Source organism: Erpetoichthys calabaricus, chromosome 18 (assembly GCF_900747795.2).
Source record: "Erpetoichthys calabaricus chromosome 18, fErpCal1.3, whole genome shotgun sequence".
In the NCBI taxonomy this organism is placed as follows: Eukaryota; Metazoa; Chordata; class Cladistia; order Polypteriformes; family Polypteridae; genus Erpetoichthys; species Erpetoichthys calabaricus.
This window is the reverse complement of record NC_041411.2, coordinates 5,357,627-5,385,296: the sequence shown is the minus strand read 5'-3', so window position 1 is coordinate 5,385,296 and position 27,670 is coordinate 5,357,627. Positions and strand designations below refer to the sequence as shown.

Below are 27,670 nucleotides of genomic sequence, written 5' to 3'. Positions count from 1 at the left end.
GGCTGATCTTCACACCTAGTACTGCCTCCGAGGCGAAGGATCTTGAAGGTTGCTGGTTCAAATTCCGTTATCGGCAGAAGAGATCACACTAAGCTGAGCAAGGCCTTGAAAATTGCTCCAAGGGTACTGACTCTGTACTCTGACCCCCAACGCTCAGGCGAAAAGACAAATTTAACCTTTCTATTCTATCATGGTACTTAAAAATCGAGACATCAGATAGATAAGCTTCTCATCTGCTTGCGAGGTCCAAAACACCCACATTTGTGCGTTACAGTATATACATTATACTTCCAGAGGATCAGTCATTGGCCGTCACCTCTCATGAACAGAGCCCACTATATAAGAGAGAGAGAGAGAGAGACAGACAGACAGACAGACAGAGACAGACAGACACAGACAGAGAGAGAGAGAGAGACAGAGAGAGAGAGAGAGACAGACAAACAGAGACAGACAGAGAGAGAGAGACAGACAGAGACAGAGCGAGAGAGAGACAAACAGAGACAGAGAGACAGACAGACAAAGACAGACAGACAGAGAGAGACAGAGACAAACAGCGACAGAGACAGACAAACAGACACAGACAGAGAGACAAACAGAGACAGAGAGAAAGAGACAGAGAGAGACAGACAGACAGACAAACAGAGACAGACAGAGAGAGAGACAGAGAGACAAACCGAGACAGAGACAGACAGACAAACAGAGACAGACAGAGAGAGACAGACAAACAGAGACAGAGAGAGACAGACAAACAGAGACAGACAGAGAGACAGACAGACAAACAGACACAGACAGAGACAGAGAGAGACAGACAAACAGAGACAGACAGAGAGAGAGACAGAGAGACAGAGACAGAGAGAGACAGACAGACAGACAAACAGAGACAGACAGAGAGAGAGAGAGACAGACAAACAGAGACAGAGAGAGAGAGAGACAGACAAACAGAGACAGAGAGAGACAGACAGAGAGACAGACAGACAAACAGAGAGAGACAGAGACACAGACAGACAGATGCCCAGAGAAGTTACCAGGCTGAAAATGGTCCAAAGTGTTCAGAGATTCTCAACAATCACCCCACTAAAAGCAATGAATGGCACAGTAAGGCCAGGGATGTGGGCAAAGAATTAAGGGGGCTTTTAATAACATTAAATACAAGTCACATGATCACACACACAAGTTTGTTGAAAGTTCTGTTCAGTAAGCAAAATGAAGGATGGGACTGGGCAAAAACACAATTACTAACTTTTTTTTCTCTCTTACAGCCCTAAAGTGGAAAAGGAGGCCACAGAAGACCCCCCCCCCCCCCACCTCACTTCTGGACCTTCATAGAATGGCCATTTCCCTACGTAAGAAATAAGACTAATGGAGGCTGGAGCAAAAATGCATCTATTGGAGCCACACTAGCCTGAAAGTGCAACCATTTTGGAGACTCCATGGAACAGACTTTTTGGTTAGTTCCATTATTTTGGTTTCGACAACTCAAAACTTAGATGCCGAGAGCCTCTAACTGGCTAAGCTCATGCAAATGAAGGCTATGACAGAAAATCTGCAGAAAAGAACGTCAAATGTGACACAGGCGTAGCCCTCCAGCTTGGCAATCCATCGTGATCCAAGAGCAATGGAATGACAACAGCTATCGTTATTTCAAGTCTCCCAACTTACCTGTCTGTTCACTCGGGGCAAACATTCAGTCCCCAGAATAAAAACATTTTTTAAAAATGCACAGGAGCAGTTTACAAGTCTGGACAGAGACGTTACCAGGCTGAAAATGGTCCCAAGTTGTTCTGATGATTTCATTAGGAGGACATTTCACCAGACAGGGAGACCATAAGCAAGTTTCTCCCAAATCAGTACAGTGTTAGGCTTAGAGTTAGGGGTGCAGCACTCACCAAAAGAAACAGCTCAGGACCCCCCAAGCAGACACGCAGTCCAGTCTAACTCAATACCCTACACCCAGAAACTGAACTTACTTCTGCCTCTGCCTCAATCTTGTCCTCCTTCACCATCTTCTCCACCATCCTCTCGGCCAATGGGAGGAACATGGTTTTCGACAGCTTCTCATCCTGCGCCGAGATCGCCTGAAGGAAAAGGAGGTGGGTGGATGAGTCGGACGCAAAAGGAAAAACTGGGTCAAAGCAGAAGAAACACGACGCACCTGCATAACCAGACTCATGACTGACCAGAAGTAGTAGGGATTCTTGGGAACAATTTTATAAAGTGCCATCCCTGCCTAAATTAAAAAAAAGAAAGAGCAATTCACTGGAGGCAGATCACGGAGTTGTCCATAACGTAAATACAGAACAATCCTGGAAGTGTCAGGTAGCAGCTCTGGCCAATAGGATGGTCCACATGCAAGTGAAGAAAGACCAATCAATAGTCAACTTGAGTTTTTTTTATTAAAATACTTAACAGACCCACACCTGCTGCATCTTCTTATACTCGCCAACCCGGGCGTACGCCATGAAAAGATGGGAGTGGTACTCCTCACTGTTTGGGACTTTCTTCACAGCTGCTTCATAAAGTTTCATCACCAGCTCCGCTAGAGAAAAAAACACATTTTTAAGAAACCGTACTGCAAATTATCATCTGTCTATGCACATCTACTGTATCTAGAGTGTGGCCGTTCCACTTTTTTGGATGTATACAGTTGTAAGGTTTAGGATGTGCCATCTGTTGGAAAGTATTTTGTAATGCATGTAGTTAAAGCACCGCATTTTTCATTCCAACAGATGGTGTACTGCAAACATAAGCACTGCTGTTTTATTTATTTATGGAATATTTTAAGGAAAAAAAATGGTAGAAAGACTTTGCAGTGAGAATTTTGAACATTCATTAATGAAGCAAAATGACAGCACTAATCATGTAAATTAGTAATAAATTCCATTAAGAACTATACAGAATACATACAGTGCTTCCGGAAAGTATTCACAGCACATCACTTTGTCCACATTTTGTTATGTTACAGCCTTATTCCAAAATGGATTAAATTCATTTTTTCCCTCAGAATTCTACACACAACATCCATAATGACAACGTGAAAAAAGTTTACTTGAGGTTTTTGCAAATTTATTAAAAACTAGCAAAATACCCGCACTTCGCAGCGGAGAAGTAGTGTGTTAAAGAGGTTATGAAAAAAAAAGGAAACATTTTAAAAATAACGTAACATGATTGTCAATGTAATTGTGTTGTCATTGTTATGAGTGTTGCTGTGTTTTATATATATAAAATACACACACACACATATAAACATATATATACATATACATATACACATATATATACATATCTACATATATATATATATATATATATATATATATATATATATATACATATACACATCCACATATCAACATATATATATACACATATATATACACACACACACGCTTTATGGGTGATGATTGTTTTACTCTTTTTATCTTTATTTTATTTTATTGTAGAATCAACTCCTATCTGCGCACAGCAGGGCGGCCGTGGGCGGATGCGTATGGTGTATTCACTCCATGTTATCGTGCATTGCGCTGTCAGTGGTATTTTGATAAAAGAATTTGAACAACATATAAGAAGCGTATAAATTATTAAACAGTAAAACATTAACATTTAAGAAGTAAAGTTACATTAAGTACTACTGCTGTGCCTTCGGGTATACCTCATTTTTTGTTTGCCCATTACATGCTTAAATGTATACATTTTTTGGTGCACCTACCCGAGAACACGCGACATATAACCGAGCGTGGGAGAAGCATGGATTTGAAACACGCGTTGAGTTCATCTGCTGGTCTCCCTCGTGGAATAACTGGTAATGTTTGACTAAAATCTACAGCGAGTAAAACGACATTACCTCCTATTTTTTTTTTTTACGATCTCTGAGATCTTGCTTTTTTCGGTTCAAGGCTTCATAAGCTCTTTTATGTTGTATGGTGTACTTATCACAAAGCATCATCTTTGAATGTTGCAAGACTTTCGCCTTGTATGTAGATCGTGGTAATTACATTCATTGCATTCCTAGTCTGAATCACAATCTGATTGTATGGGTGGTTACCTGGCACTGTAGGGTTGCCACCCGTCCTTTAAAATACGGAATCGTGCCACGTTTGAGAATGAAATTGCGCATCCCGTTTTGAATCAATACTGGACGGGATTCATCCCATATTTTTTTTATCATTTTTTTTTTAAAGCAGCGTCTCATGCAAATCATCCCACACGCATTTTATGAAGATGCCTCCTTTCCTACTTTTGATTGGGTAATACTTGATGTCATCGTTAGTTTGATTGGTGTTTTTAACTGTCCAGTGAGGAGGGCGTGTCTTTTAAGTAGAGTCTGCAAAGTGTTGGCACTGAGATGTGGCGTCAGCGCCATAGTTGAAGCCCCTAACGTTGCGGTCAGCAAGTCGGCTAACATCCGCCATGTGCCGTCTTTCAGTTGCGAGAAGCAGATCATAGAATGGTTGAAACTGTTGCCCCTAACGTTGCGCCACGGCGTGTGGTTCGTTTATACGTCGTGTCTTCTCATTAAACTTTTATCTCGCGAATATGTTATTGCAATCCGCAGCGGGAGCGTTTCTATAAACTTAATTTAAACTTACGTTTTACACCGTGCTTTGTTTCCCTTATGAACATGCTTGTATGCTTAACTCGCTCCGTTCTCAATTGTTTAATTAATTTTTTGCTCTTCGCTGTTTGCGGCTGTTCCTCCATTTCCCCCTACTTCGTTCTTTTATCTCGCGAATATGTTATTGCAATCCTTAACGGGAGCGTTTCAATAAACTGATTGAAAATAGTTTTGCATTTACCTTTTTAGTAAAAGGCGAGCTTTTAAGCCTGAGAAATCACCCCGTAAATGCACACGTTTAATTGGACATGTGTTAATATGTATGGTTACACAGTATTAAAAGACAGTGAACAACGTCAGTTACCTTTCTTCCCGCGTTTGATAAAAGGTGAGCTTTTAAGCCTGAGAAATCACCCCGTAAATGCACACGTTTAATTGCACATGTGTTAATATGTATGCTTACACAGTATTAAAAGACAGTCAAAAATTAACGTCATTTACCTTCGTTCCCGCGTGTGACTCGTGCTGTAAATCTCTTCCTTGTTTTTAGTTCACGTGATTACGTAGGAGGCATGATGACGCGATACGTGACTCCGCCTCCTCCATTACAGTGTATGGACAAAAAATATGTTCCAGTTATGACCATTACGCTTTGAATTTCGAAATGAAACCTGCCTAACTTTTGTAAGTAAGCTGTAAGAAATGAGCCTGCCAAATTTCAGCCTTCCACCTACACGGGAAGTTGGAGAATTAGTGATGAGTGAGTGAGTGAGTGAGTGAGTGAGTGAGTGAGTGAGTGAGTGAGTGAGTGAGTGAGTGAGTGAGTGAGTGAGTGAGTGAGTGAGTGAGTGAGTGAGTGAGTGAGTGAGTGAGTGAGTGAGGGCTTTGCCTTTTATTATTATAGATAAACAAATTGAGAAAGCACATGTACATAAGTATTCACAGCCTTTGCCGTGAAGCTCCAAATTGAGCTCAGGTGCCTCCTGTTTCCCCTGATCATCCTTGAGATGTTTCTGCAGCTTCATTGGAGTCCACCTGTGGTAAATTCAGTTGACTGGACATGATTTGGAAAGGCACACACCTGTCTATAGAAGGTCCCACAGTTGACAGTTCATGTCAGAGCACAAACCAAGCATGAAGTCAAAGGAATTGTCTGTAGACCTCCGAGACAGGATTGTCTCCAGGCACAAATCTGGGGAATTGTTACAGAAAAATCTCTGCTGCTTTGAAGGTCCCAATGAGCACAGTGGCCTCCATCATCCGTAAGTGGAAGAAGTTCGAAACCACCAGGACTCTTCCTAGAGCTGGCCGGCCATCTAAACCGAGTGATCAGGGGAGAAGGGCCTTAGTCAGAGAGGTGACCAAGAACCCGATGGCCACTCTGTCAGAGCTCCAGAGGTCATCTGTGGAGAGAGGAGAACCTTCCAGAAGGACAACCATCTCTGCAGCAATCCACCAATCAGGCTTGTATGATAGAGTGGCCATTTTAACGTCAAACAGAAAATTGCGATTTCTCTCAAAAACCGGTCGTTTATCGAGAAAATGAAAAGCAACAAAAAATGCTTAGAATGTGGTGCGTTACCATAATATGATATGAAATGATCAAATTTGTAATATTTTTGGGGAAACATTTCAGGTAAAGTACCACTTCCGGTTAGCGGAAATTGCCCAAAAGTTGACAGAAATATACTTTTTGTACCCAATACCTGTACGCCAAATTTTGTTGATCTAAGTGACAGCGTACTCAAGTTATTTTGTTTACGCACACAGACAGACATAAGGAGGTCTAAAACGTCGAGATTCATCAAAATCAGATTTTTGGACGATTCCAATACATTCCCTATGAGAAAGTAAAAAAAAAACAGGAGGGCAGAGCCAGAACATGTGGACAAATGTCTGGGACACCCAATGCGCAGAAGTGCTAAAGAGGATGAGGCTCACGACCCATCAGATAGCTCTTTTGAGGAGTCAAGTCTACAAACAAAAACTTTTGTTGATAATTAGGATTTTGTGTTCAGCGGTTTTACACCGTACCGTCACCCAGGCAGGAGAAGTGGAATGAGGAGCGAGGCTTCTAAGCCAAACTGAAATTAAGGGGAGAGGTTTAAACATGGAGTATTGAGGCTGAGAACTGGACACAGAGAGAGGAGAGAAAGCGACATATGGGGTCAAGAGGATAAGCCGGCAAAGCAGAGGAAAAAGAGACTCCCACATGTTCTTAACAATGAAAGATTTTATAAATAAATAAAAAAAAAGGAAGAGAAAAATAAGACAAAAAAAAATAGGACCCTAGTGCATCACTCAAAAGGTCACCAAGTTTACAAGTTCATGTAGTCTGCCTAAGAAGAGAAAACACACGGGTGGCCACCAATGTTATGAATACTAAGGGCTGCCATTTCGGCTGCTCCGCACAATGTCAAATATGGAGGGCATGGGATAGGACAGGACAGGACCAAAGGCTTCAAAGAAGCAAGGAGAGTCCCTGCTAGACAATGAGGAGTGACAACGGTGGACTCAACGTGCATCTGTTGGAATGACCAATATACACGACAAGCGCATGTTGGGAATGACACTCTGGAGTGTCAGCATCGGTGGAGACAGCTGCAGTTTCACTCATTTTAGCGAGAGGACACTTCCGCACTCACATTTAGGACACGATTTACCGTGGACCAGGCCAGCTAGTCTCTACATAGGTAGAAATATTAAAAGAAGGTTTTCAAACTCTGGTCGTAATAAGGAATACATTTTCAGGCACGTCACTTTCATGTTTGAGCATCTCAAGTACCTCCTTCAATTCAGTGGATGTCTAAACAACTAAAGTAGAAGAGAAACATCAAGTGGATGGAGACCTGATGATTCCCCGGGACGCTGGGAGTCTTCATGGATGACACTACAAGTCCATCACTACGCACACTCACATCGGATCAAATCAAAGGACAGAATAAATGTGACTGAGAGAAGAAGAGCCGTGGAACGGCACTTAGAATACGAAGCCCTCAAAAACGCCACCTCAGACAGAAACCGGTCCTGTGTGGCAGCAAGTAGCACGCCGCCCCATCTGATGCCCAATTTGAAATGAGCCAACCAATGGTGTGAGGAGGCCCAACCAATCATCCCCATTCCTCCGTGAGGAAATTATCATGAGAGTGTAGGAACAAATCCTACTCAGTAGGGATCACCTCGGGTACTGTAAGCCCGATTCGTTATTCAATAAAACAAATCCGAAGCCTGCAGTCGAAACTCACGCCTGTGCATCTCCCGGTACAAGATGGTCAGCGCCTGCAGAGAATTGTCGTCAGTGGGCTCCAGGGAGGTCACCTCCTGAGCCAGAGCAAAGGCCTCGTCCTGCTTGCCGGTGCGTTGTAAACCAATCGCTTTCAGCACCTGCAAAAGACAAAAGGGAGACAAAAGTGAGCAAAGTCAACGGACTGCTGGAAGTTGGACGATTCCTCGGTGTAAATGTTTAGGTCAGCTCACCTTAGCACAGTGCAGGTCCTTGTGCTTCTTAAGCAGCTTGTCTGCCTGCTGGATTGCCATTTTATTATTGCCATTGTCCAGGTAGTCTGCAAAGAAAACAAACGAGTCATCTTAGACCACCAAATCAGGATATCCAGATGTCCTCACCAGTACCCCTTTACCATACTCCCATACTGGTTTCTGAGTGGTGAAGGGCTCAGCAATGCTATCTACAGGTCATCTTCACGTGGTGAGAGCACAATGTCCCTCTCATCACCAGGGACGTGCCACAAGAGGATATCTGATGACCAAAAAAAAGTGCTGTCATTTTGCCTTGCACCTAATGTCAGGACAAACCTTCCGACCCATCAAGACAGGTTGCCATAGTTAAAATTTAAATTAATATCTGGGGCAAAACATATTCGTAAAAACGTATGCCCTGCCAAATGACCATCACTTCAGCAGCCAAGGGGTCCTGACCTCAGCATTAACGTTTGCAGGGCACCATGCAATGCTTACTCGGTGTCTTTGTTCTGTGCTCTTTGGTATGTGATTCATAAAAACAGCACTGATGCACCATCAGTTGGAATGACAAGTGCAACGGATATTACTATTATAAATGTATGTTATGTGCCATCTGTTGGAATGACACAGATATAGCAATCTGACAGGCACAGTGATACACAAATACTATGTTGAAGACCAGCCACCCTACAAACATTAGTGATGCACCATCTGTTGGAATGACACATGCAACACATTTTATTACTACAAATGTTTGTGATGTACCATCTGTTGGAGTGACAGACCTATAGGAACCAGATGGACATAAAGACACACTTGTTCTTTTACAAGCTAGGCTACCTGTCCAAGGCCAGCCATCCTACAAATGTCTGTGATGCACCATCTGTTGGAATGACAAATGCGATGCATTTTATTATTACAAATATTTGGGATGTGCCACCTGTTGGAATGACAGAGATATAGCAAGTGGATGGGCACAGAGATACACAGACACTATCTGTCCAAGACCAACCACCCTACAAACATTTGTGATGCACCATCAGTTGGAATGACACATGCAACCCATATTACTATTATAAATTAATGTTATGTGCCATCTGTTGGAATCTGACAGGCACAGTGATACACAAACACTAAGACCAGCCACCCTACAAACGTTTGTGATGTACCATCTGTTGGAGTGACAAACCTATAGCAACCAAACGGACACAAAGACACACTTGTCCTTTTACATGCAACACATTTTACTATTATAAGTGTGTGTGATGTGCCAACTGTTGGAATGACAGAGATACAGCATCCCGACAGGCAAAGTGATACACAGACACTATCTGTCTAAGACCAGCTACACTACAAAAGTTTGTGATGCACCATCTGTTGGAAAGATACATGCAACGCATTTTACTATTATAAATGTGTGTGGCATGTCATCTGTTGGAGTGACAGAGACACCGCAACCAGACAGGCACTCTGATACACTTGTCCTTTCACAAACTGTGCTACCTGTCTAAAAATGGGTAATCAACAGAGACCGCCGTCTTAACATTTGCAGTGCACCATGCAATGCGTATGTCTCGGATATACACCGCTTGGTATGGGATTCGTAAAAGCAGTGTTAAGGTTTGTGATGTGCCATCTGTTGGAATGAAAAAATGCAATGCATTTTATAACTACAAATGTTTGTGATGTGCCATCTTCTGGAATGACAGAGACACAGCAACCAGATGGACACAAAGACCAACACACAGACATATTTACTTTATTAAGGTGGATGGCCGTTTTTCTATTTTTGTGCTATTTTCTTTAAATATATTTAATTGGTTTATTCAGTGTATTGGACTTATTATCCCTGTTATTAGTATAGCTATGCATTGCATAACATCCATTCAGGCAACGCCTGACCATACAGACATCCCATAAGGTTATAACCGAGGTCAGAAATCTCGATCAGAGAAGGGGATGAAGTGAACGCGGCACGTGTGCCTCAAGCCGGACTGTACTTTCTAACGTTACTTTAATGTGAACTCTAAGTTACAAATCAAAAGTTTACTGTTTAACCGTGTAGGCGTTGACCCACTGGCTGCAGCACCCAAATTCTCGCACCGCGCACCACTGGAGTGTCACCTCTCTGTATTCAGTCACAACAGGCACACTACAGTATCCCATGTGGCTTTTCTCCATGCTGTATATAATATGGCATCCCCACAACATCCAAACCCACTTAACATGCCACATCACCAGACGGATGGTGGACATTGAGATAGATAGATAGATAGATAGATAGATAGATAGATAGATAGATAGATAGATAGATAGATAGATAGATAGATAGATAGATAGATAGATAGATAGATAGATAGATAGATAGATAGATAGATAGATAGATATGAAAGGCACTATATGATAGATAGATAGATAGATAGATAGATAGATAGATAGATAGATAGATAGATAGATAGATAGATAGATAGATAGATAGATAGATGTGAAAGGCACTATATGATAGATAGATAGATAGATAGATAGATAGATAGATAGATAGATAGATAGATAGATAGATAGATAGATAGATAGATAGATAGATAGATAGATAGATAGATAGATAGATAGATAGATAGATAGATAGATAGATAGATAAACTTTATTAATCCCAATGGGAAATTAAGGTGTGTTTAAGCAAGCTTATCACTGCCCTGAGGTTCACTTTGGTACAGGATGCCTGAAAATGGAGTCCCGCTTTTGGGAGGTCCCAATACTTGGACCTCAAACTGCGTCCACATTAAACCTGCTTGACTTGCTTTCTGACTCGGGCCAACATGGCGTCTTTGGTTTCAGGTTGTCTTTTGTACTTTGTGTACTCCAGCTCCAGATTTCCATACTCGGGTCCTGTCCCCGTCCCCAAAGGCCAAACATGGCAGGCCTTGTGTCGTGACTGGGTGCACCGGTGTGGCCTTAAGAAAAGCTTGATCCCGTCCGAGCACAAGCATGTGATTTATCAATAAGGCACACATTTGGGGTGTTGTAATCACACAAGTTGATACCTGATACTGAGATTATGAAGCACAATTATTGAGAGAATTTCTTTCATGGATGTTTTTGTGCGTTTTCTTTTTGTTTATGTTCAAGCCGAGTCCCCCATAAGTCAACAGTCAGCAGGAATTTGTGATCTCTGCCCTCTGTGAACACATGAAATTGAATTCATTTTCTTAGCCATCAGTACAAAGAAAAGGTAGATGGGGAGAAATCTGCTGTTAATGCGCCTAACTTAAAGCAAAGCAGAGCTTGCCAATCCCCTGCGCGACACAAAACTGTTGACTTCCTACCTTTGTCACACGGCGTGGTGTCAGGGGACGCTCCCGTCAGCTCTCGCCAGATCACGTAGCGTGGGAAGCTATTCTGGGAGCGTGAAGCAAACAAAATGTCTACAAGGTTTTATTCATTTTACAGTGCGAGCCTTTCTTTTTAACTCCTTAAAGTCGCTCGAAGGCCACGGCAAGGGAATTCAGAAGATTGACGGCTGGAAAACAAACAAACAAACAGCACTAAGACGTAAACCTTTACTACTGGGGGCTTTTACCTTTATCTAACATCCTCGCACCTTAGAATATCCAATGAGAATCCGTCACCAGATAGCTGGACAGTTGGAATGAATAAGCAAGTCTTCAAACGTGAGCGGAAATGGCATTGAGACGCACACGTCAGCTACAAGGGGGTTTTGATTTTTATATAACTAGGGGGCCAATCCCCACGCCAGAAACTTCACATCTCTGCTGCTCGCAAACAACAAAACTTTTAATTCTCGCGGATAAAGCCAAGCAATATCTACATCCTTCTGTCAGGTCACCTGTGTCCATATATTCAATCTCTTTTTGCTTTTCGTCAATATCGCATTGAATTTTGATTCCGTGTTTGAACTTGCATCGTGACAACGTAACGTATAACTGCCCGTGAGTGAATATCGTTTCTTTCTCTGTGTCTGACAATAGCATTCACACAAATGAGAAATGACTGAACTGCGGGCGAGCTTGGCAATGTTTTACATGTGGGCGGGACTTTTCAAAATCTCTTTGCATAAACTCTTGTCTCGCGGGATTTCACTTTCACCAAATAACAAATGTTTTAATTGTCGTGAAATACCCCTCTTCATTGAGAAGAAACACGACTTTTCCCTGATGGCAACACGAATTAGACCACCTACAAGTCTCCGAGTTTAACTTTAAATCTGAACACTACATTCAATCTCTTTTCGCTGTTTTGTTACTTCACCGAGTAGTAATTTCCGTTTGTTTGTGCTAATATGATCTTTACTATCAGTTTTTTGAGACTTTTGAATTTTCCTATTTCCATTATCTCTAATCTGCTCTCATGTGTATCGCACCAATGTTTTTGAATTCTTTACGACGTTCTACTTTGTCGTCTACTCTTTGTCTTTTATTTCCGTGGTTAAATCTCTTGGCACAAAGTCTCGTCTCACAGGACGTGAAAGTGTCTCTCTGAGAAAGTCACGTCTCGTCCCAGGCTAAAAAGTCTCGTCTCGTGACAGGATTTTGTCATTATATATAAACGATTTGGCTTGGAGTTTAAACAAGCTGGCTAAGTCTGCAGGCGATAGCAGTCCCGGTGAGGCTCTGTGCAGCGTATTGCTGTTGGTATAAAGGAGCCCCAGTAATGGTTCTTGACACCCATGCTGAATAATTTGTTGGCTAAATTCTTTACGACGTTCTACTTTGTCATTCTGGTTTTTTTTTTCCAGCCCCGGGCACAAAGTCTCTTCTCGAAGGACATGAAAGTGTCTCTCCTCAAAAGATCACGTCTCCTTGCAGGGTAACAAGTCTCGTCTGCCAAGATTTTTTGTTATTATAACTAGGGGGAACTGCCCACTTCGCTCACGCACCCCCCGGATTTGGTTTATTGGATATACAATTTAAAAAGATTTGTTAGTTTCATGGGAATTGTTTCATATGCATTATTTTCACTTTTACTTTAAAACTTTTGTAAAAACAATACTTGTCTTTTATTTCCGGCCCCGGGCGTGGTTATATCTCCTTCTCGCAGGACGTATAACGCTGCTCACGTTATGAAGGGGGGGTGAGGCTGAACGCACGCTAAGGAGATGCCGTTGGATCATCTGCTATCTTGTTGCTGCTGCTGCTGCTGGCGAGCTGCGTGTTCTGCTTGTCGTTGTTTTAAGAGCTGGGAGCACATGAAGCGTGTCTGCCAACAGCAATCCAACAACTGCTAGGTTAGATGTCCGTGGACTTATTTTAAATGATGTCTCGCATGACGTTGTAAAAACTTGTCCTTTATTTCCGGCCCCGGGCGTGGTTACATCTCTTTCTCACAGGACGTATAACGTCGCTCGCATGCAAAGGAGATGCCGTCGGATCATCTGCTGGCTTTCTGCTGCTGTCGTGCTGCCCGTCGATCATTTCAAAGCCTGTACAGCAGCTGTAACCTTTTGCCACTTCGCATCTCTGCTGCTCGCGTTGGGGGGGGGGGGGGGTTGTTAGGGTGGGTGAACGCATGCAAAGAGAAGCAGTCGGATCATCTGCGTGTTTTGCTTGTCATCGTTTTAAGAACTGGGAGCAAGTTAAAGGGTCTCTCGCAGGACTTCAAATTGTCTTCCGAGAAGATCACATCTCGTCTCCCTAGTCTCCCTCCCCAAGATTTTTTTTTTTTTTTATAATAGAGATATCCAGCTGTGTACTTATGAAAACATTAGGACAACTGGGAGTAGAATAGGCCATCTCGTGTCACACAGTCCGCACACACACACACTCAGGAGTTGGAGCCCACAGGCCATTTGTTAGGATGTGTCCACTCACCCTGTGGCAGACAATAATAAGCAAATAAAAACATTGACTGGTCCACATATTATCAGTTGAAAAGACTAAGTACAACAAACGCCAGGGTGTTGGGCAGGCTGAGTGGAGTCATGACAATTGTGCCATGATGGATGTGGCACCTTCCGGAAAAGCAGCACGGCACCAGCATTTCCGGTCACAGAAGTAAACAGCTTTCCTCTGAAGTTCACAATTAAGCCCCCCGCTTTTACTTTAAAACTCGACTCTGCAGTACTTCATAAAATGAAAAGTTAATGCACTTCGATGTGATGGGACTTTCACGGGGGTCTTGCCACCACTGCTTTGGCACACAGGAACTTCACTTTTGGAGATAAGACGATCTATCGCTTTGATACAATCGGGACTTCACGTCTAGCAAGATGGAAGCAGTGTGTAGTGCGCCAGGGACATTTTGGAATGATCCGTTATTTGTTTTTGAACAGTTTATCCTGATGTCCAAGCGAATATAGCCATTCTGGTCCCCCCTCAAATCATTCCCTAACTTTCATGTAACATCTCGTGTATGGCGAGTGTACTGGATAAAAAAAAATGGCTGCCATCACATCAATCAGGTGGGTGCTACACATTAGCGGTGGTTGGCGTGGCTCCCCTCTCCCTATGCAAAGAGCTACATAAATGTAAAGAATTATTGTTATTATACGCCTCGGGATTCCCCCGGAAGAGCTAGAAGAAGTGGCCAAGGAGAGGGAACTCTGGGCATCTCTGTTCAAGCTGCTGCCACCGTGACCCAATCTCGGAGAAGCGGCAGAGGATGGATGGGTGGATGATTATTATTATACAGGGTGATTCAAAAAGATGCATCCGAGCGCCATATTTTTTACAACTGTGAGGTGCCTAGGGACCAATTGAAGGGGGGGGGTCATAGAGTTTCTGATTGTCACCTGAAGATGGCTCCCCTCAGTCTGCGAGGAGACGGTGACCCCCCCCGTTTCTCAACAACGAGCTCCCTCATCGCTGGGTTGGCCGTAAGGGGGTCCATGATTTGGCCACCAAGATCAGCAGACCTCACGCCGTGTGATTTGGTTTTTTTTTTTTTTTGTTTATGAGCCGCCGTTCCCAACAACGCTGGATGAACTCCGAAATCGCATTGAAAGAGTGGCGAGTACAGGGACGGCCAATGGATGAATCCGACTGTCACGTCAATGTCGTCCGTACAGCTGAGCACTTCTCAGATTACATAATAATAAACTCGACGCTCGCCTAAACCATTTACAAATGACTGCATTGTTCTGTTACGACTTACAAGTGAAATAAATCAGTTTGAAATCGGAGGAATCTTTTTGAATCACCCTGTAGTATCAGGGCAGGTATTGAAAGCAAAGTCGAAGTTTTACTACCGATCCAAAAGCATGTTCATCGTTGGTATTCTGGGCTGTCCTTGTATGCTGCAAAAATACTGGTATCCCAAACTCCTGGCCAAAAAAGTGAATTTGGATTCTACGCTGGGGTGACTCGAAGTGAACAACAGCACACGCTACCAGCACTGGCAGAACATCACGTTAGCTTTGACAAGGAAAAGCCGTCCAAAGCTCGCCACTCTCAAATCTGAAAGCTGCCCACCACACTACTTGGTCATTTTGTGGTTCTCTGCGCGAACAAACACTTTCTAACATTTGGGCACAGCCTGCTTGTAAGTTTCCCACCGTATCCCTGTGCTCTTGTTGTGTCGGATCAGGGTTAAATTCTTGCCAGTGGTTGGACCTCAGTACTGGTACCGTAACGATACCAAAGGAAATAAAGCAATCTGCTAACTGCCATCTCAAACATGCAAGCCTCCCTGAAAAGCCCCCCTACACAAATCATGAAGAGCAGTAGTCGAACCCCCCCCCCCCCCCCCCCCCCCCGTCAGCGACCTGAACCAGATGTAAGTTAAGGAATCGAAGAGTGGGGTTGGTTCTTTGATCCCTCTGAGCTCTGACTGGGCAAATCAAAAAGAGGTGCCAGCAAATTAGCATTTAACCTCTGGTGCCAAAATTAACAACTGCACTGTTTTGAACATTGTAATTTTATACCACGCAACTATAGTGTAACGCCAAGATGGGTCCACCTGATTCAGTAGCTCTGCTGGACAGCCAATTGGACTGCAGGTTTTTGTCACTTGGTTTACTTGACTTGAGTCCAACAACCCCCACACCGGACCCTAAAAGTGCAAGCAGGCGCATCACCGACGTATAAATATAAAGAGACAACTCCTTCAATGGAGTGGAGCTTTGGGGATCCATAGGTGGAGTCAACTGGAATCAGACAAAAAATAAATAAATAAATAAAAGACGCACCAGTTCACTAAACCAGCAAGATGCCTTCAAACACTCCTGCACTTCCACATCCAGCACCACTAGAGGGCACCAAAAGCAGCATTTGTCTAGATTTGTCAATCTCCTCCGCTGGAGCCCCAAACCTTATAAGTTGACATGTCATCTTATTCACACAATTCACACCAAAGGAGGAGAAGAAATCGATATCACACAAATAACAGATTTGGGGTTGGGGGAATTGGGGCAGTGGGGTGGAGTGGTTAACGCTTTGGAGCTTTGGACTGAGGTGGTGGGCTCAAATCCTACCTATGACCCTGTGTGACTCTGAGCTAGTTGCTTCACAAAAACAAAAGAAATGTAACCTGTTGCATCATAAATGTTGTATGTCACCTTGGATAATTAAAAACGTGAATGTAAATAATTACTTCTAGATTACGATGTCGCACTTTCAGGCGTAACTCTACATTGTTTCTTTATAAGTTAAAAGTCAGTAGAAGTAGGGTGTTGTACCGTGTTAGCCATCATGGATGTAGTGAGAAGTCGAGCAAAATGACTCCATATGGATGGATGGATGGATGGATGGATGGATGGATGGATACTTTATTAATCCCAAGGGGAAATTCCCATACTCCAGCAGCAGCATACTGATAAAGAAAATATTAAAGAGTGATAACAATGCAGGTATAACAGACAGTAACTTTGAATAATGTTAACGTTTACCAAAGGTGGAATTGAAGAGTCACATTTAACCTCTGGTGCTGAAATTAACTTGTTGGTAACTGCACTGTTTTGAACATTGTAATTTTATACCACGCAACTATAGTGTAACGCCAAGGTGGGTCCACATGATTCAGTAGCTCTGCTGGACAGCCAATTGGATTGCAGGTTTTTGTCACTTGGTTTACTTGACTCGAGTAGTGTGATGGAGGAACGATCTTCTCAGTCTGTCAGTGGAGTAGGACGGTGACAGCAGTCTGTCGCTGAAGCTGCTCCTCTGTCTGGAGATGATCCTGTTCAGTGGATGCAGTGGATTCTCCATGATTGACAGGAGTCTGCTCAAGGGGCCAATCAGCCAATAAAAGGGGTCACTTTGCTTGAACTCTCATTACACTTAATCTCTCTCTATATATGAGCAATTACAATAAGCAAGATTTAGAGGACCACTTCTTCAGGCCACAAGTCAGAATCCTGTACGCCTGTAAACCTCTCCATTTGCAAGCCAACAATCTTTCTATCTGATCTTGCACTGAAAACTTCAGGAAGGACGGGGCAAAAGTGTTCGCAATACACCACTAAAACAGAATCATCCATTATGTGCAACTAGAAGGGGCAACCACACGTTGCACGGGTCAGTCATTTTAAGCCATGCTAACCTCTCTCTCTCGGACTTCAGTCTGTACCGGTGTGTCACTTGCTCTGAGCCACCAGGTGGCACTGTAGTTCAAACTGTAGTAAAAAGGAAAAAAAAGAAAAAAATGCACACACTTACCCCCAGGGTCAAAAGTTTGGGTTTGGACAAAGCCTACCATCTTCCCCTGATCAAATGATGGAGGTGTACAAATTTTGGTCCAGCAGTGTGGAATTATGTATATCAAATAGAAATATACGCACACAAACAGATTTTATACACATGGAAGAGTGTATGTGTGTGTTTGTGTCTGTGTGTGTGTGTCCGGCCCGGAAGTGCGAGGCTATAGCATGAAGCTCAAAGAAAGCGACTGTCGCCAAAGTGAAACTGCCGAGAAAATAGAGAAACTCTCTGAACCGCTAGTAGACAAGCAAGATGAGCACATCAGCAAAGTGAATTCTCCGAGGAGAGAGACGCCGCCCAGAGTCGTTCCTTTCAATTACATGACATCTCGACATTTCAGTTTTTTTCCCCCTGACCCGGGCTTTTTACAACATTGGCTTGCACAGCTAGTTATATAATAATTATCTTAACATACAGACTGGGGATCTGTTTGCTGACAGATCTTTAAATGCATGTGAAGTATAAACTTAGTACAGGTCACATTCTGTTAGAATGAAGTGCTACGGACTGAATTTAAAAACAAATTGTTATAATGGGGATTTTATTATTAGGGAATTGGAACAAAGCTTGTTGTAAACAATGGCAACATTTGCTTTTTCCTTCTTACCCGCATCAATGCAGGTAAAAGTTTCCAACTTTTGTTTCTTTAATGTAAATTATTACCATTTGTTCTTTTGCGAGTCACCACTTTTCTTTTTTAATTTCTGAGAAAGACTGTTATAAATAGTTGGAGGAAATGCAGGTCACAATCAAAACAATTGCTAAAGCAGATGGAATGGTAATTCTGGGCCGGCAACCTTTCAAATCCCGTAAACGCCAGAAGCGACTCTGCTCTGTTGGGCCCTTCAGCAAAGCCCTTAACCTGCCATTGCTCCAGGGGCGCAGTACTAATAGCTAAACCTGCGTTCCACCCCTAAAACTCTAAATAAGTGGAGGTATCAGAAAAAGAGAATTTCCCCTCAGGGATTATACAGTATACCAAATACGCATACATTTGCAAGCACAAAATTCAAAATCACATTTAAATGCAACAAAGATAATGGTGTCAAAGTGTTCTACACTGTAAAATCTCAAATTTATGTAACACGCTGGAAACGAGATGAGTAACATCAACACGAGGGAAGCTCAGCAGTCAGGACTTTTCTGAAAAGGAAAACCAAAAATGAATTCCCCGTTTGGTCGATGTGCTGAGTGGGGTCAAAAGGTACCTCGAGGAGCTTGGATATTGGGGATGGTGTAATGGCCAGGACGATGGAGTCGGAAAGCGAAACCTCAATTTGTGATTAGACTCGTATCTGTACTAAGCTGTCTGTAAGGACACAACATGCAAGATACAAGGCACCTCATTACAGGCACTGGGAATCATCAGGCTACTTGAAGGGCCCTACTCTGTTAAAGTTTGAGTTTAAAGACTGTAGGGATGCCACTGTGGCTTTTTTATGCTATTTATTAAAACGGAGTAACAAATGTAAGACAAAATTTGGAAAATGTAAAAAACATGCAATAATTACATGAAAAGGCTGTAAGAAAAACATCGGGATATTTGAGGAGTAAACCGCAAGACAAGGATTATATTATTATACTAGTCATTAAGCCTGTTACAATAACGGGCGCTAGAACAGTAGTGCATAAACATTAGTAGGAACAGTCTATATTAAATGGCAAGGGCCCCTGACCTCATTCTTTTTGTTGGTTGTATTTTTCTTTGTCTTTCAGCCTTTCTTTTGTTGATGTTTACTTGCTGAGCTGACCGTTCTTCGTGTGCTGCCGCCGTGTATTGTGTGTCTTTAATCTTCTGTGATAGTAATACTGTCTTGTACGTCCGCTGGCTTGTACATCCGTAATATACCTTTAATTTTCTCTGGAGGTAATACAGGCATACGCATCAGTAATATGCCTTTAATTTTCTCTGGCGGTAATATAGGCGTACGCGTCGGTAATATGCCATTAATTTTCTCTGGCGGTAATACAGGCGTACGCGTCGGTAATATGCCTTTAATTTTCTCTGGCGGTAATACAGGCGTACGCGTCGGTAACATGCCTTTAATTTTCTCTGGCGGTAATACAGGCGTACGTGTCGGTAACATGCCTTTAATTTTCTCTGGCGGTAATACAGGTGTACGCGTCAGTAATATGCCTTTAATTTTCTCTGGCGGTAATACAGGCGTACGCGTCGGTAACATGCCTTTAATTTTCTCTGGCGGTAATACAGGTGTACGCGTCAGTAATATGCCTTTAATTTTCTCTGGCGGTAATACAGGCGTACGCGTCGGTAATATGCCTTTAATTTTCTCTGGCGGTAATACAGGCGTACGCGTCGGTAATATGCCTTTAATTTTCTCTGGCGGTAATACAGGCGTACGCGTCGGTAATATGCCTTTAATTTTCTCTGGCGGTAATACAGGTGTACGCGTCGGTAATATGCCTTTAATTTTCTCTGGCGGTAATACAGGCGTACGCGTCAGTAATATGCCTTTAATTTTCTCTGGCGGTAATACAGGCGTACGCGTCGGTAATATGCCTTTAATTTTCTCTGGCGGTAATATAGGCGTACGCGTCGGTAACATGCCTTTAATTTTCTCTGGCGGTAATACAGGTGTACGCGTCAGTAATATGCCTTTAATTTTCTCTGGCGGTAATACAGGCGTACGCGTCGGTAATATGCCTTTAATTTTCTCTGGCGGTAATACAGGCGTACGCGTCGGTAATATGCCTTTAATTTTTTCTGGCGGTAATATAGGCGTACGCGTCGGTAACATGCCTTTAATTTTCTCTAACAGTAATACTGGCTTGTATTTCCGTAAAATGCCTGTAACTTTCTCTGACAGTAATATCGCGCGTGCGCACTTCACCAGAAGACAAACACACACGGACACCTGGATGCACACAGGGATTTGATTAAAGAGGATTACGTACATTAAAGAACTATTAACAAAAAATCAAATTAATAATATATTGAAAAGTTACTATAAAAGTTGAATAAATCAGACTCTGCAGCTGCATGAATAAAAGGTAAAGTACCACTTCTGGTTAGCGGAAATAGCGCAAAAGTTGATCCAAACCTACATTTTTATACCTAATATTTGGATGTAAATTTTGGTTGACCAAAGTGAAAGCGTACTCAGGTTACCGTGTTTACACACAGAGACAGACATAATTCCAAAAATTGTATTTTCGGACTCAGGGAGGTCTAAAACATCGAGATTCTGAATCTCGAGGTCGCATTTTTGGAGGATTCCAATACTTTCCTTACGAGAAAGTAAAATCGGACTCGGGAGGTCTAAAACGTCAAGATTCTTGCAAATCTCAAAATCGAAAATTTGGACGATTCCAATAATTTCCCTACGAGAAAAGTAAATCGAACTCAGGGAGGGTCTAAAATGACAAGATGCCTCAAAATGTCAAGGTCCAATTTTTAGACGATTCCAATACTTTCCCTATACGAGAACGTAAAAATAGTTAAAACAAATATATAACATTCGAAATCTGAACACATTTTATTACATTTAGTCGGAGTCGGCACATTTACACTGACGACTCACACCCAAAAAGAGAATCGTGTCGGTCTGATGTCTTATGTTTTACATATGACAACAAAATGGATGAAACAAAGAAAATAAAACAGGAAAGACCGAGTCAGAACTCGCCGTAATCATTAATCCTTCGTACAGCACCGGCTCCATCAGGCAGCACGCTATTGGCGAGCACGACTGTGGTACAAGGTAAAATGGGACAATAAGATTAGCAACTGCCACCGGCAAGACTAAGGTCGTGTCATGTGACATTAGCTTTAACAGAAGAAGCTGACAAACTCGGTAATAAGGGACAACCAGGACAGCAAAATCTGTAGCCTAGTGTTTGACTTTAGTATCAATAACAGCTTTCGGACCTCAATATCGGTACGGAACCAAATAACAGAGAAGTCTCCCACCCCACCGCACTGCGCTAATCAACACGAGGAGCGGTGCGTTCTGAGAGGGTTGTTGTCTCCAGGGCGTTTACAGTAACGCATACGTTATTAAATCAGATGGGTCATTCCCCCTTTTATGAATCGAGCTTGATGGTTTCTCCTAAAAGCAAGGAGGTGGGCTTGGGTGGGAGATCACTGATGCCATCACCTTAATAAACAGCTGAGCCACAAGGTTCTTGAAAACTGCTTGGGCTGAAACAGACACAACACTGCTACTGTACTGTAGGGGGGCAGACCTACCATGAGGTCATTCCAGGTGAGCACTGAAGGGCCCCTTTCACCAATATGTGCCCACCGAAATGATCAAGGGGCCTACCCCTGCTTTATCTAACAATACTAACACCGGGGGTCCCCTTGACCATGTCGACTCAAGTCTTGTGCTTAAATACAGCAGTGCACCATACGACTCGGTGGCCGGTCACCACATTGCTACAAGTACGATCAACTGTCTGTTAAGGAGCAAAGTCACCCCGGGGTCTGAAGGGGTCTTGATCCAACCATTATTAAAATTTACGTTTTTTTTTTTTATACTTTTTCAGTACCAGTATATAATGTGCAACTCAACAATAGATGCAGCCTGAAATGAGGCACATCTCAGTCAGACGAGACCCCCTCGCCCCACTTGTGTCTCCCCTCGCAAACCGAATGTTTGCTTGATTTTGGACAGAGGGTCCTCACTGAGCTAATGAGTTTGGTTTCACTTCCAATGACAAATAACGTGAAACAGAAAATGTAAAAAGCAGTAAAGTTGTGTTCAATGCCCTTCTGCTGGGCAACTCATAATCCACCCAACATGTTCTCCAGGCGCATTGGCAGCACGTCACACGGGTTTTTAAAAATGGCTGTGGCTTAAATCCTGAGCTTGTTTGACCAAACCACTGGGTTGTGACCAACTAACAACACTGGGCCACAAGCTGCATGATACTGATCCCACTAAGGGGCACAAGCCCACCCTGGTCTTACTGGTGTGGCAAGGAGGAACACTCCGACGGCCCCGCTTCATTCACCAAGGAGGACCGTTGCCCAAGCCCAGCACTGGTGTGCGAATGACCAAAGTGGGGCCCATCCTGCTATCCACGTTTCGTTAACCTGAATCCGACACCATGACAGTTGGCAAACGCTGCCCTAAGGAACGGCTTTGCCAGTCCTGTATCTGCAAAATGGAAGACACACGAACAACCATTCGTGAAATTGTCAATTAAAATAAAAAAAGTTTCACAAAAGTGACATTAAACCAAAAGCTGGCATGAGTGTGCCAAGCTCTGAGGCCACCCCTCAACATGCTATGCCAGGGTTGCGCCCAGCAGGTGCCCATCATAACACCAACCGACCTGGACACTCCCACACCCCCCGAGTTCCAATCACAGCCTCCGATTGAGGGGTCGCTTAGAACGGCAACCTGGCGCCATGGGCTGGGCGCTCAAATATAGCGCCTTACCCGGCGCGACTAAACTCTCGCTATCAAGGCGGCAGGAACGCTCCTCAAACCGAGCGCCCACATTCAAATTCCCTTCGCTAACCTGCTCACACTTTCCCACCTCGCGAAGGCGCACAACTCCCCGGGCGGCCTGAACCTTCCCGGCTAACCGGCGTCGCCGTCCGTGTGCCACCCCGCGCTCCTCCCATAACCTTCAGCGGACAGCGCCGCGGCGGCAGCGCACCCGGAGGCCCTGCGAAGGCGGCACACCAAGCCCCGGCTCGCCGCTCTCTTCCTCCCGGCTGACAGCGTCGGCCCCCGAGACGGCACACCACCCTCCAAATCGCGGCGAGCCTCTCCTGGGCCCGGAAGGAGAGCCTCGAGCAAGCGGCAGGAGCAGCGGCAAAGGCAACGGCAACAGCAGGCTCGGACGGCGGCCCGGCACGCAACGCCTCACCGACGACGGCAAGTCCAGACCCGCCTCCCGGTGCCGCTCGACCCCGCTAGAAGAGGAAACGGGCCGAACGGCGGCATCCCGGCGGACGAGAGCTGCAAAATCGTTACCGTAAATGGGTCGGAGTCTCCTGTCGTTAGGATCCTGCACATGGCCCCTCGCCGCCATGATGGGAAAGCGGAGTGCGCAAGGCGCATGCGCGGAGCAAGCGGCCGGGCGACTCTTAAAGACACCGCCAAAAAAATAATTAAATAAATAAATAAAATAAAATCTCCACCGTTTATGACGAGTGTAGCACCACTCTAGTGAAAACAAGGGTCCTAAATCAGGTTAGCGCGCCTCTTGGCGCTATATCAACCAGCAGAGTGCATCGTAAGGCGCTTTAAAAGTGCGGCAGGTGGGCAAAGGGAGCACCGGGAGGACTGACGTGGGATGGCAGTTGGTGATGGGAACGGACCACCTTGTGCTGCCATATATAGCGCCTTTCCTTCTTACTGGTGCAGTCTCCAGTCGTTATGATCCTGCACATGACCTTGTGCAGCCATATATAGCGCCTTTCTGTCTCACAGGTTTCCACTCAGGGTCACACAAAATAACAACCAGCAGCCAGGTGCCCACTGACTGTGTTAAAGTCAAGCTAAACCTGACTTTTTTATAGTGCCTTTCACAGTGGATGCCATGCCAGGGTGCTTTACAGCGTCTCTTTTCCAAATTTGTACGACGCTCACATTGGCCAGTGAAGGAGCTCACGGTCCAGACAGACTGGTGCAAAGCCGGGCACCACAGTTGTATGGAGACCATGCTGGGCATAGCTTTCATGTCATGCCTTACACTCCCTGCCAGGATTTGTATCCAACATCGGGCACAGCGCGGCATATGCCAAGTTTCAATTGCCAGACTTTTAGAGCCACGAGATTAAGGGAGCAGAAGTACCGACTAACTGGCACATACAGGGCAGTGGGGTGGCATGGCCACTTGTAAAGGAAGGGGATGCATGGGCATCTTGCCACACAACTACTTAGTTTTGTGAACTATGAGTATCAATTCCAGTAAGGGTTGGCGAATTGGCCTAATGAGATTTAGATTAGGGACACCAGCACAGACACCATGCCAGGCCTGAGCTGGAGGGAAGGGCTGTGATGACAGCTAAAGTGGGCACATAGTGGCATTCACCCTTTTTTTTTTTTTTAAAACTGGCACCAGTCAGGTCAACCCTGCGATGTGAGGCTCAGACGTGGCATTTGAGAGGCCAAAGTCTCTGTGCCCCTGAGGGCCCACAACACCCCCTCGAGGTTCAAGGTTACAAAATGAGCTCTGAGGTCTTGCACACAACAACACACCATTGGAACCACAGGGCCCAGAGTGCCATCTAGTGGCCCAAGTTTTCATTGCACCCTCTGAATGATCCCCAGTTGCACTTTATCTCTCAGATGATTCCTGGTATAACAGCAGGTCACAGGTCCCACAGTGCCCCCTAGTGGCCACTGTTACTTAGTGTCCACACAGGTCCAACACCCTTCTCCTGATTACACTTGGTGTTGCTGTCAGGTTAAACCAAACATGTTCTGGGATTTTTCAGGTAAGGAAGGCACTAGTCACTAACGATGGCACCAGAGAGCAGCAACTAAGACATGTAAAGATACATTTCACTGCACTCTGTCCAGGTGACAGCAATGGTCCTACAAATCCAGTAGTGGTCCCTGGACCATCAGTGTGCCCTTGCATTCCAAGGTCCCACAGCACTCTTTCTTTAATTGTCCCAGATCCCACAGTGCCCTCTAGTGGCCAAGGTAACATAGTGCACTGTACTGGTCTTGCAAGTTAATAGTCCCACAGCAACATCTAAAGGTCTTAGGTCCCATAGCGCCCCCCACCAGTCCAAGGTTATTTGGCCCAAGTATAACAGGACCACAGTGCTCTTTAATGGTCCAAAACCAATAATGCCCCCTAGTGGCCCAAGGAACATGGGACCCTCTAATGATCCAACCTGCTGAATAACTTCTGAATGGTCCCAGGATCATCAGAGAGCCTTTGTAAGTCAACGTCCCACAGCGCCCTCACCTGCCCAAGGTGGCAGCGGCAGCATTATTATGCCACAGCTGGGAGTAGTTCCAGTGCCAAAGGACTGCACCCAGGAAGAACAACCAGGGTCAGGCAGCACAGCCATGAAATGTGACAACCCATCGAGGAACCCAGTAGGACTGTCCTCCTGAACTACAATTCCCATGAGACCCTGCAGGAGTCCAAGCCAGAGGCACACCAGAGCATCAGTGCCATCTAGCGTGCTGAGGGAACATCGCTTTCTGAGAGGCAGTCCCCTTATATCTATCCATTTTTCCTGAGGCAGGGAGCAGCACCCATCCTGGCCAGACTGTCTGTTGGAATGACAAATGCAATGCATAGGTCTTGGTTATATGCCATTAGGTATGGGATGTGTAAAGGCAGGTTTAATGTTTTTTGATGAGCCATCTGTTAAAATGACAAACGCAATTTAAAATGACAAACAGGTCTTGGTTATATGCCATTAGGTATGGGATGTGTAAAGGCAGGTTTAATGTTTGAGATGAGCCATCTGTTAAAATGACAAACGCAATACATGTAAAATGTTATATGCCATTTAGTATGGGATTCATAAAAGCAGTATTAATGTTAGCAATGTACCATCTGTTGGAGTGACAAATGCAATGCATACAGTATGTCTCTGTTATATGGCATTTTGAATGGAATTTGTAAAAGCAGTGTTAATGTTTGTGATGCGCCATTTGTGGGAATGACAAATGTAATATATATATATATAATGTTAGATGCCATTTGGTATGGGATTCATAATAGCAGTATTAATGTTAGCAATGTACCATCTGCTGGAGTGACAAATTCAATGCATACGGTATGTCAGTTATATGGCATTTGGTACGGAATTTGTAAAAGTAGGGGTTAATGTTTGTGATGCGCCATCTGTGAGAATTATAAATGGATACATTTTATTACTACAAATGCTTGTGATGTACCATCAGTTGGAATGATAGAGACAGTGAAATCTGAAACGCGAACGCTTACTCTTTTATTAAGGTGGATGCTGCATGTTATGGACGGTATGTACTTACAATATATTTGTGTGTCTTGCTAATATAATTTCATTGTCGACTGTTCTAAGTGGACATCTAACCTACACCTTCTTATTTAGGACAGGGTTGTGGGGCAACTGGAATCAATCCCAGAAAGCATCGGGAGCCAGTTTAACATCGCCGGTTCCCCTAACCTTCATGTCTTTGGACTGTGAGAGGAAACCCACACGGGGAGAACGTGCAAACTCCATACAGGAAGCAGCAGGGACATGAAATGCAATTTTCAAAGTAAGAAAGCCATGTAGGTTAGGTGAGCTGGCATTGCTAAATTGTCCCCTAATGTGTGTGTGAGTGTGTGTGTTCAACCTGCGATGGACTGGCATCCTGTCCAGGTTTTGTTCCTGTTTGGATAAGCAGGTTAGAAATAATGGACAGATGGATGGGAAGCTGAAGAAAAATGGCCACCTAACGACTTGAACTCTGTGCATTAACGAGGGATCAGCCATAGAGATGTTTCTGTCCTTCTCACTACTCGGATGACCTTGTAAATCCCCCCAAAAGGCAGCGACGGCAGCAGTAGCGGAAGGTTCGGGTGGAGTCGTCTGGTCTGGGAAGGCCAGGCTAACGCAGGTGAAAAACGGGGCTTTCTGTGTCCGCCTTCAGGCTGAGAATTAAAGATCCACTCAGCCCGGCTGAACCTGAACGGGCTGAAAGTGAGAAGAAGCGCCGGCTACACGGAGGTCACAGTCCTGTACCCGTCAAGATCCACTTTGTGACAGGATAACCAGACAAGCCAGGCCATTGCGTGAACTGCCCTCGGCTATAGTGCCATGCAGCTCATTAACCCGCCATTCTCAACTCAAAGCCGGACAATTCAGCGAGTGTAAACGAACAGCCCCCTCGCCACATTGTCTTAATGAACTATGTGTTCATTAAATTATTATAAGTGTAATTGTAGACGGTAGCCTTTTAAATAAGAATATGACGAACCGACAGTAAAGACAGTTAAGGCTCAGGTCATACTTATGGTGCCCGCCCACAGCGATCAGCTGGAAGCCATCGGATAGGTTAGTGTATAGTGA

The 27,670-nt window shown here is 44.2% G+C and overlaps 1 protein-coding gene across 1 annotated transcript in view; it reads right to left on the bottom strand.

The window, feature by feature from the left end:
* Window positions 1-23,758, bottom strand: part of naa25 (N-alpha-acetyltransferase 25, NatB auxiliary subunit) — a 61,088-nt gene extending 37,330 nt beyond the window's left edge. Inside the window, exons 1-6 of the mRNA XM_028825279.2 lie at window positions 23,634-23,758; window positions 8,030-8,115; window positions 7,798-7,936; window positions 2,418-2,536; window positions 2,153-2,227; window positions 1,968-2,075 (exon numbers count right to left, since the gene is read on the bottom strand). Of these exons, the coding sequence (XP_028681112.1) occupies window positions 1,968-2,075; window positions 2,153-2,227; window positions 2,418-2,536; window positions 7,798-7,936; window positions 8,030-8,115; window positions 23,634-23,691 (585 nt within the window). The 5' untranslated portion in view covers window positions 23,692-23,758. The remainder of the gene's footprint in view (window positions 1-1,967; window positions 2,076-2,152; window positions 2,228-2,417; window positions 2,537-7,797; window positions 7,937-8,029; window positions 8,116-23,633) is intronic.
* Between the last annotated feature and the right edge of the window lie 3,912 nt (window positions 23,759-27,670).